We start from the raw sequence: 10,535 nt of genomic DNA on the forward strand, positions 1-10,535 counted from the left end.
ATGTCCTTGCCTGTTGTTTGTGAGTGGAGGCCTGCCCCCTTGTGATAGGCAGCCATGCCATCAGACCCCCCACCTCTGCCCTGCCTTCACTGTGCCCTGCTCCAAAGCTTCACTCAACTCAGGCCAGCAGCCCAGAATGACCCTGTCCAGCCCAAGCACCTTAAAGACCTAAAATTAGCCATCTCCTGATAAGCTTTGTCTGCTGGTATCCTCCTACAGCTTCCCAAATCCTCCTTTCCAGGAAAGATGAGAGGTGGCAGACTTAAGACCAAGCCCCTCAAGGTGACTTTGCTCCCTCATGCAGATGGCCCCTCTTCTTCCTAGGGCCCTGCTGCCCCACCACTGCTCGAGTGGCAGTTTGGGTAATCCAGGTTGAGAGACCCTGTGACCTCGAAGGTGGCTAGGACTCTGATGTAAGAATTGATAACACTCAAACAAGTGGGGGTTTTGTTTGTTTATTTGATTGATTGGGTGGCCAGTTGCTTCCTTTTCTTTTTTCATAAAGAAAACAGATCGGATGTTTGACACTTTTCAAAACAAGTCAGTCATTTCCTGGCAGGGAAAGTCAGTCATCATCGTCACAGGGTTCACACAGTGGGAAAAGTCATCATCGTCACAGGGTTCACACAGCAGGAAAGCAGTGACATTGCTTTTCTGGGCAAGGTTTTGGCCTTGAAACATAAGTAGTAGAATCATCTTCTTTTGTCCTAAGGGCGGCCTTCTGTAGGAACAGCTCTGTCAGACTCTCAAATTCCTCAGCCCAGTGACTCATGGGCCCTGGTGAGTCTCCAGCCCGATGAAACACATAAAACAAGTTCACAGAGCTTCCATTTAAAGGGTGTGTGGTGAGGGCTGTTGTCTAGGCTGCAGACACAGTGGGGACATGGCTGAGGAATCTTTGTTGCTCTTTGGCCACAGGGAAGGTAGAACTGCAGTGTGGGCTGCGGGCTGTCTACCACGGCATGCCTCTGATTTGGACACCAGGCTACCTCGACAGAGCCCTTCAAGTGATGGAGAGGGTGGCCTCCTCCCCTGAAGATGTCAAGCTGTGTAGAGAAGTGGTATGTTTTTCCACCCCCACTCAGTCAAATGGTGGCACACGGTCAGCCGGGTGGTTTGAATTTGTTTCCATTGTCTTTCTCCTTCCCCTGCTTTCTGTATTTGTACAGAATTGTTCTTTATTCAATTGAAAAGGATGAAAAGAAACCACAAACATTTTCAGTGTTGCTGTCAAAAAGGCAATGGAAAATAAGATTATTGTTGATTCATTCCTCATTATGTAAGAGGAAAACTGTCTGCTCCCTTGAAATTCAAGCTCAGATCAATAAATAACCTCTTCATCCCCTCCCCTGTCCACGTAAAAGGCCAGCCTAGGAGTTCAGTAACAGACCAGTAACTGTCAGGGTGGGAGGCAGAGAGATGGAGGCCAGCTAGCCTAGACTAGGAAGGTGAAGTCCACATGCAGACATACACCATACACGACACCTCTCACTCTTCATCTTGCCACACAGGAACGGGTACCAGAGCAGACGCCATCTTACTTTCTTCCCATTGGACTGTCCTGTAGTCCCTGAATTATGCTGAATCTGTGTCACATGGCTCTGTCAACATTCAAGGTGTCTCTTTTGCCTATCTCAAACATGGTCCTCCCACCTGTGCAGACACTAATTTCTCAGTCACCTAAGCCCCTTACATTGAGTTCACTGGGCTGAGCTTACACTAAGAAACACCGCCGGCCTTCCAGCCAACACAGCGTCAGAGTGTTCCCTCCTTTCCCCGCTGCTCTACCCAGAGAGAGGCCCAGATGCTGTCTTATCAAAATGAAAGGTTGCCTTGGAGCTGCTCTTCTGTGTGGCTCACCCCTCAGCCTCCATTTCAGTCATGAGATACTCAATCCAGCACCTACCATGCACATTGTGCTGACTTCTGTGGAGCCTCTTCCCCAGTCATTATAACCAAGGAACCCTTCGAAGATGGCCGTGTTCAGTGCTGGGAACTGAGAAAACACACATTATACACAAATCCTTCACCCAGGATGCATTTCCCTCTCATTTCAGCCAACTTCACACTCTGTTCTGATTTATGGGAATGTGGTCGGGATGTCAATAAGTATGTGCTGTATCCCCGGTCTGTGAACATCAGAAGCAGTTAACCCTTGGAGCACTGTCGGCGCTTTGCTCTGCGGTGACCCTGTGGGGCTGATCCTACTCAAGTTGGGGCGTATGCAGGCCTTGCTACTGTTCCCTTCACGTCTCTGCTGACCAGCCCTGCATGGGTTCAGGGAGCTGTACCACACACTAGAGGTGATGAGTAAGAGAACCAAGCAGAAAGAACCCCGTGTTTTCAGTCACAAACCTCTCATTAAAATGAATTTCTTGTGTGCATCTCTGGCCCTGGCCAGCCGCTTATGTGGATTAGGCTGATCCTAATCACAGCTATTCTGTGAGCTGGGATCTTCCTCTGGGGGAGGCCCTGCCTATGTGCAGCAGCTTTAGTGTGCTTGCTTCCAGAGCAGTCTTTTGTTGTCTGTGGCCTATGATGGTCTTTCTTTCCCTTTGTCCTAATTCCAGACTGACAAGAAAGACATGAAAGTGTATGTGTGTTGGGGGTTTGGGGTGGTCCTTTAATGCCGTCAGATGTAATTCCTGGGTTCCTACCTGGTTAATTAAAAACAAACCTAATTTACCATTGTGCTGATTCACTCATACAGGTGATCCTTAGTCCGGGTAATTGTTTCCTTTTTCCTTGTGTGCAGCATGAGGACTTGAACCTAGCACCTCATGCATGAACTGCCATTCCAGTAACCCCTAGCTATTACCTCAGTGTCATCCTCAGTCCTGGGGGTCCCCCTTGTTTCTTTGTCTCTGGCCTTCACAGAGTCAAGTGTGAAACAGATGATGCCATTCTGACTCTCGTGCCCTATAGCTCGATGTGCTGGACGGAGTCCTGAAGGTGGTGATGTCTCCAGACGGCCAGGCTTCAGAGACACAGCCCCAGGAGGGCGAAGACAGCTTGGGCTCAGCAAACCTGGTGGAGCAGCTGGACACTGAGGAACCAGAGCAGTCCAGGCTGCCCCAGTACCTGGAGCGGTTTCAGGTGACGTGAGGGGGAGATTGAGCCTTGTTCTGCGTCCGTCACGTGCAGAGGCATTCAAAGCTCACACCAAGAGTTGCAGTTGTGCTGCTTCCCGTAGCCATGGCTTTTCAGGAAACCAGCGGAATGTTTATGATTTCATGCTTGAGCTGATCAGTCACGGTGCTGTTCACTGGCAGCCTGGCATCCCCAGTGGTCCCTTATCGTCCTAATGGGTGGATAAAGCCCTCTCTTAACAATAGCCTGCCTCACCCCCTCTCATGTAGGAAGTGGCCGGCCATGTCTCTACACTACACCTAATGTGCTGGATGGGAACAGTTAGACATTAGCCACATTTTCAGCAGAGATAGGATTCAGGTCCTTTGTGGCTCCTGCCTGGCAGCTTTGTGCTGTCCAGCAGGGCCTTTAAAGACACCGCCTGTGGACAGGTTTCCAGGGCAGCGCTGAGCACTCAAACCGGCGCTCACGATCCTGCTCTCTGCTTTGCTTCTTGTCGCTTTAATACTAAAGAAGAAAGTGTTTTCTGCCGGATGTCATTGTAAGAGCAGGGGAACTTCCCACCCACACCACTGCCCTGCTGAACCAGCAATGCCAACCTTCCCTGATAGCAGGACCAGGAGCCCATTGCATTTCAGGCCATTGCTTCTCCCCAGGACTTCTGTAAGGAAGCCATGCTCAGCTTCTCACCTGTAATTTGAAACTAAGAATGCACAGCCCTTTCTCTTAACTTTGCCTGTCAGTGTATAAAACTTAAAGAAAAAAATCACCACACTCGCTGCTAAGGTGCTGAGGTTTTGTACATTTTTACAGTTTTGATTGTTTTTTGACTTTTGGCTGTCTTTTGTCCATTACATCTCAGAGGATGGAAACTGTGCCTTCACTAACTTCAGCCCTCTTACCTCCACAGGACACTTTCTGAGGATTCAAGAAAGAACAGAAAGGAATGTTTGTAGCCTGCTATCAGTGACCTTAGCTATGTTAGCAGCTGCAAACCCCCCCTCCCCCATTTCCTTTATCCTCGCAGGAGGCCTGGGTGGGTGGGAGAGTCCCTGCTTACATGACACAGCACTGAGCCTGAGGTTGGGATTTGGACAAAAGTCAGCCACCTCAGAGTTGAGATTCCATGGCTATCTCTTTGGCCTCAGACTACCTGGAAATTATGTCAGAAAACTCATGTTCAGTTTGCCTTGACTTCCTGTTCCTGATTTCCATTAGTCTGAGGTAATCTGTTAGGGTCTGTTTTTATAATTAGACCTTTGCCTGCTCCTTGGATCTCATCGCTCTGGCCTCCTCTCGCCCCTGTGCCTGGCCAGATCTTTTCTGTGCACTCAGTCACCATGGGTTGAGAACAGGGATGTAGGCAGCTCATCTGCAGCTGGGGCTCTAACAGTCGCTCTCTGGTGATCTGCATCTTGAAGCACTTAAATAGATTAATGCTTTTAGTATTCCGGAATTCTACACTGACCCAACAGGCTGCCATCTCAGATGGAGCTGTAAGCAGGCAGGAGGTAAGGGCTGGCCTGCGGGGAGCACAGCAGGTGGAGGCCTACAATGCTCAAGCCCTCCAGAAGGCTGTTCAGCATTGGTGGGGAATCCTCGAAATGATTTCCATCTGTGGAAAGGAGGAACCAAGGAAGGTCACTTAAAGAGAAGACAGGGTTTCGAAGTTCCCACCTCCATTTTGTTTGCATCCTCACTCACTGCTTAGGAGCTGGCCTAAGTGGAAGCCTTGTGGCTATAATGAGAACTGAACGTGAGGAGCAGCCAGGAGTAGGGGAGTGCATTTGCACTCTGTCAGTCAAGCTGGGGGCATTTCGGGAGATGTGGTTTAACAGCCGAGCTGGAGAGACCAGCAAGGGGCAGCTGCACCTGAAGGAGAGGTGAGGGGCACCTCTTCCTGCAAGCAGATTTCGTGGCTAAAGCGGATGACTCCATTGCTCCTCACTGTCCTCTTGTCTCCTTAACCTTTTCATTTCCCTTTGCTTCCAACAGGCCTCTCGGTCCAAACTACAGGAGTTGAACAGAGTTGAGTCGGAAAGCCTTCTGACTCTGACCACCCAGCTTGTAAAAGAAAACCTCTCCGCCTGTGAAGCCCAGGACCTGGCCACTTACGAGCAGAAACTTCGAGAGTGGCACCAGGAGCGGATGCAGTTGGTCCAGAGGGAACAGGAACAGAGGGAGAAGGCCAAGCAGGAGTACCAGTCGCTGAGTGCAGTGGAGAATGCAGCCTGAAGTGCCCCAGGCCACCCCAGCCTTCTGCCAGGATGGGACTCGGCCTCCGCCTCCAGCTCTTTCTTACAGGAGGCCGTGCATAGCCTGAAAACCAGGATGTGCTGTGTCCAAGCCACTGTGTGCCCATCTAGATGTCAGGGGCCAGGGAACTAAGAAAGTGCCAAATGGTCGGGCTGAAGCCACAGCTACATCTCTTACAGGGGCCGTCAAGGCTCGCTGTGGAGTCCTGGGCACAGACTAGAAATATCGGGGGAGCATGATGGGAAGCCGTAGCTGAAGAATTGGGTCTGCAGCACAGGTGTCTGAATGGTTTCCTGCCCTTGCCCATGTTCATGGAGAGGAATGAGCTCCATGTCCTGATGTTGGTAAACCGAGAGCCACCCAATTCCAGAACCAGGCACTCCTTTAGCCTGCTTCCGGTAACTCAGCACCAGTGGCCACAACGTGACCAGCCGTCAACTGTGACACTTCCACTGTTAACACCGGCCTCATATTCTCCCTGTGCATGTGCACCATATAGAAAGCCTTTGTAAAGCCTGCACCTTCATGACCTACCCCCTTGCCATCCCTGCTCAGAGGCTGCCTTTTGTATACCTGCCTCCCCAATAAATCTTACCCATGTAATCTGTTGTGTGGTGTGATTTTGTGGCATTCCTTGGCACTCCGGTCACCTCAAGAACCCTTACACCTGAGACCTTGTGCCCATAGTGCCTCTCACGAGTGCCAACCAAATATCCTGGTGATCTGGCCTTGCACGCTCACACAATCCCACTCCCATCATGCCCTGCCCTTTCTCTCCCCTTTGGGAGAATCCAGCACAGAAGGTGTCCAGACCACAGCCTCACTGGATTTCTGATTTCAGGCACCCACAGTAACACAGAATGTAAATGCCTGGGGGTAACCTGGCCCTGGGTGTGAAACCCTTCTGCCCCGACTGCAGCATCAAGATGATTTTCCACAGTGTCCAATGTGTAAATGAGCCTCTGGTGTGCATGTGTTCACTGACAGCTCTCTAGAGCAGATATTTCTATTAAAGGAGAAAGTAAGAGGGGATGGTGTTAAACCTGAGAATTGCAAGAGAAACACCTAGGTTGATGTCATTGTGCAGTTGAAGGCAGACAAGATAAAACAAGGCCTGTCATTGGATGAGAAGGAATAGAGGTGGGAATAGAGGTTTTAGAAGGAGAGGGAGAAGCAGGAGAGGAGCTGGGAGAACATGGTGGCAGTTGTTAAGATTCTTCTCTGTGCATAGATACAGGTTTTATGAATATTTTTAAGGGATGGGTGTGTACAGGATTTTGTGTTGTCTGGCTGGGAAATTATATCCTATCAATTCCATCAGAGGTTATCGTGTGGTGTGTTCGTTCAATGTGGCAACTTAATTGAGTTCTAAAGAGGGTGTGGTGGCGGACTCACCGAGCCCGCCATGGAAGTGGGATGTGTGTGCCTGGTGTGGTAAACCGGCCAAGGGAACTGTGAGTGAAAGCAAAGCAGTGTGGCGAGGTGTTACACTGGAAAGGTTAGTGGACCGCCTGGGTCAGAGAGTACCGTGGGGCCAGCGTGGGGCCGCTGAGATACATTAGTGCTAGTTCCAATGGCCCGGTGGAGCCGGACCCAGGGAGAGAGTGACCGCCAGGGTATGCACGGGAAGCACTCATGCCACCATTTTTCTTTTTTACAACAAATACCAATTCCACAATTTCTGAGTCAAATGTGAAGTAATCTTTAATTAAATACTAGATGATGGGCTCTGGCCAGAGCCATCCAGAGTTCCTAGAAAATAGGGAGTCACATCTTGCTGAGGCTGATCAAGGCATACCCATAAGGCCACTGCATTTCCCACCAGGCACAAACATACATCCTGGCATACTTCCTGCTCACGCACACCCTGCCCACATGTGATCAAGTGCATCCAGTGCAGATGGGACAGACAAGTGTAAGACAAAAACTCCTTAACTACAAACAGCACCATTAACCTGCAAGGTATATTTTTCCTGTCTTGGTCTCCCGTTAGCTCTAAGGTTTATTGTTCTTGTTTCTGTTTTTGGAACAAGTGTGTAGGTGATAGAATTTGGTGTAAACGGTCGGAAGACGGGATATTGCTAGAACCCTCTGGAAGAGACAGGGTCAGGGGCTTTTACTTGCCTGCCGTGTAGTGTTGCCTCTAGGCACCATGGTACATCTCTACTCACTACTGTGTCCTTTTATCAGAACCTGTGGAAAGAAAAACACCAAAGCAGTTCCGAACATTCCTCTTTGGGGGAAAAGGAGGGAGAGGGTCTTGGCCGAGTTATCTTTACTGTTTGGGGCAGAACACTGTCAGACTGGGACAAGTAGTGACAGTCATTACTCGCAGTTCTCACAGATGTGCGGCACGCCAGCATCTTGAGGGAGTGCCATCATCCTGTGCTCTAAGAAAAGCGATGACGCTAAGGGCCTCCCCCATGCTCAGTTGCTGCTGCGCCAGCCTGTGCTGGGCACTCCAGGTATAATCTCAGCCAGGGTCTTCCAAGCTGGCAGGATTGAGGTAGAGGTCATCACCAAAAGTCAGGGCTGGCATTCGGATCTATCAAAGGCTGGGTTTTCTCCATTGTAGATCAACTAAGAATGGGTATTGTTGAAGCATCTTATTTGTTCTTTGACTCTTAATTTTGCCTGTGTTGTACTTCCCTTAATACCCCTATCGCAATTCTAATCCTTGCTCCAAGGGACATTCCTGTCCTGTGTCCTGTCCTGACAGGAGCTTGCAAACGCCCCCTCCTTAGATTCTTCTGTGACAGTGTCCCCCTCCTAGGAACTCTCCACTTCCCAGTCCATCATCCCTTACTTGTCTCCTAAACCAAGATGGCCTCCTCTCTTACCTGACAGCTGAGGCTTCTGGCTGTAGTTGTCCTTTGTCCCTTCCACTGATGTCCCAGCCTGTGAGAATCTGGGGCAGACTACCCAAGTGAGGTCTTCGAACTGAAAGGCTTTCTCTGCTTTTATTGCCTACCATGACCCCTATTGAAGCAGCTTCTCCCCTGCTCTCCCACCTGCAAAGCTGTCACCCTAACTAGATCTTCAGAATCTATATCCTAACTTGCTTCCCAACAACCCAGACTCCATGATCAGCCCAGGAGAGCCCAATGTTCGTATTAACAGCTTTTCTTTCTTCCCACTTTACTCGGGCAGCTTTAGCATCCGTGGGCCTACATCTGGAACAGCCTTAATTGTATCCCCTAAAAATGGTCTATTGAGGTCCTAGCCCCTAGAATCTGGCCTTAGTTGGGAAGACAGCCTTTTGTGGAGGCTATCAAATTAAAATGAGATTACTGATCCACTAAGACTAGCGTTCTTTAAAGAGGGCACTGCGAATGCAGAGTCAAAAAGCACAGAAAGAAAGCACAGGGTGACTATGGTAAGTGGAGCAGCCACAAGCTATAGGAGGGCCATTGACCTCCAAGGACTAAAGAGGCAAGGGAGGAGTTTCTCCTGGAGGCTTCAGTCAGCTCAGCCCTACCAGGACTGGACTTCAGACTCCGAGCCTCCAGAATATTTCGTCAACTTTAAGCCCCTCAGTGTTGGGTTCTCTTAACAGTAGCCTTGGGGGAAAAACAAAAACAAACAAGAACAAAAAACAGTAGCCTTGGGGGAAACTGGTATATCAGAAATTGGTTTTCTTTTTGTTTGCTTCAGTGCTGATGTCAGTGTAGGAAGTAGTAATTTGACGCTGACTGAATTCCTCTCCGCAGTTATAGCTGTCCTCTGAACTCACTGGTCATTGTGGTTAGCTATGGACTCATTTTGACCTTAACAGCCTCTCCATTCCAAAGTGAGCCCAAGACCCTTTCACCCTGAGAACTGAGGAGTTGCTTCTTGCTTTGTTAGGAAAATGGGGCCTCATCACATAGCCATGACTTTTGCAGACCCCTCACAGTGTCCTGCCCCCGTCATTTCCACCATCTCCCCTCTCTCAGGTAATACCTTACTGTCCTCCTCCCCCTTGACGAGGAGGAATCATTTGCAGCCCAGTCTGTACTTGCTGATGCTTCTGGGACCACTGAGAATCCCATGTCCCATTTCCCAGTGGCATCATCCCTATTGACTTCATCCATCTAGGTTCGAAGTCTGACGCAAATCCCCTCCATCATTAATCTAGCTCATCCTTCTCCTTCCGTATGTCGGCAAACTTCTGGAGAATGTGGGCGCTGACTAGTCGGCGGTTCATTGACTAGCCCTGGGGAATTTGTCTCACCAGTCCATGGTACAACATGGTGTTCCTTCAACCACAGAACATTACCTCTTGACGAGCTTCTCCACTCGGCCCCACCCGGATGACATTGTGGTCGGCCTCACACACACCCTGCACTCAGTTATTTGTTCAGCGTGGCCTGTATGTAACAGCAGAGGTGAGTAACATGGATACGACCTTCAGTTAACTTAGTTTCCAGGTGGGGAGAGGGGGCGGCGGCTGGAGAGATGGCTCAGTGCTCAAGAGCACAGGCTGCTCTTCCAGAGGACCAGTGTCCAGTTCCCAGCACCCACATGGTGATTCACAACCATCTCTAACTCCAGTTCTAGGGGATCTGGCGCCCTCATCTTGCCTCCTTGGGTAATCAGGCATACAAGTGGTACCCATACACATGCAGACAAACATACACATAAAGTAAAAACAAACCTTTAAAATTAGCACCACTCTTAAGGCAGAGGAGGGCCAGCTACCCACATCTGTCGGCCCAGAGCTGAGGAGTGTGAGGCATGGATACAGTGGGTACAGTGACGGAGAGGGTGAGGCACGGGTACAGCGGTGGGGAGTTGCAGAAGAGCCTTGCAGGCCGGGAGACAGGAAGGGAAATACCTGCTTTGTGCTTTGCATTCATCTCCCAGGTGCCACAGGCTGTCATGTGTACATGGCCCTCATGGGTACAGTCATGTACAGAGTAAAATGTGCTCTGGGAAAAAAAAATCATTTTAAGCTGAATGGAAATGAGCAGATTGAGCTAAACCTATTAGAGCCCATAACCTGCTCACCTTAACCAAACAAAAACAAACAACAACAAAAGGCAAGAGGAAAACAACAGGGAAATACAAATGCTTTAAGGCCTTGTGGCCAGCTGCCTTTTACTAGGCTACGGAGAGCTGATGAGGTGGACAGTTGTAGGTTGTGAGGGTGGGAAACCAGAAGCCAACGATGATGACTATCTCCCTTAATCATGCTGTCTCACTGGACA

General features: G+C 49.7%; 1 protein-coding gene across 12 annotated transcripts in view; it reads left to right on the plus strand.

Moving 5' to 3' along the window:
• The window catches only part of Mrps27 (mitochondrial ribosomal protein S27), a 68,759-nt gene extending 62,810 nt beyond the window's left edge, over positions 1-5,949 (plus strand). For 11 of the 12 annotated variants that reach the window (XM_087625851.1, XM_087625841.1, XM_087625803.1 and 8 more), the window contains 3 exons: positions 919-1,061; positions 2,926-3,096; positions 5,086-5,949. In XM_087625851.1, the coding sequence (XP_087481977.1) occupies positions 919-1,061; positions 2,926-3,096; positions 5,086-5,325 (554 nt within the window). In that variant the 3' untranslated portion in view covers positions 5,326-5,949. The remainder of the gene's footprint in view (positions 1-918; positions 1,062-2,925; positions 3,097-5,085) is intronic. The other variant, NM_001199192.1, reaches the window with a different exon arrangement.
• Positions 5,950-10,535: the final 4,586 nt, after the last annotated feature.

The sequence above is a fragment of the Rattus norvegicus genome, chromosome 2, assembly GCF_021556685.1.
Source record: "Rattus norvegicus strain SHRSP/BbbUtx chromosome 2, alternate assembly SHRSP_T2T, whole genome shotgun sequence".
NCBI classification, from domain to species: domain Eukaryota; kingdom Metazoa; phylum Chordata; class Mammalia; order Rodentia; family Muridae; genus Rattus; species Rattus norvegicus.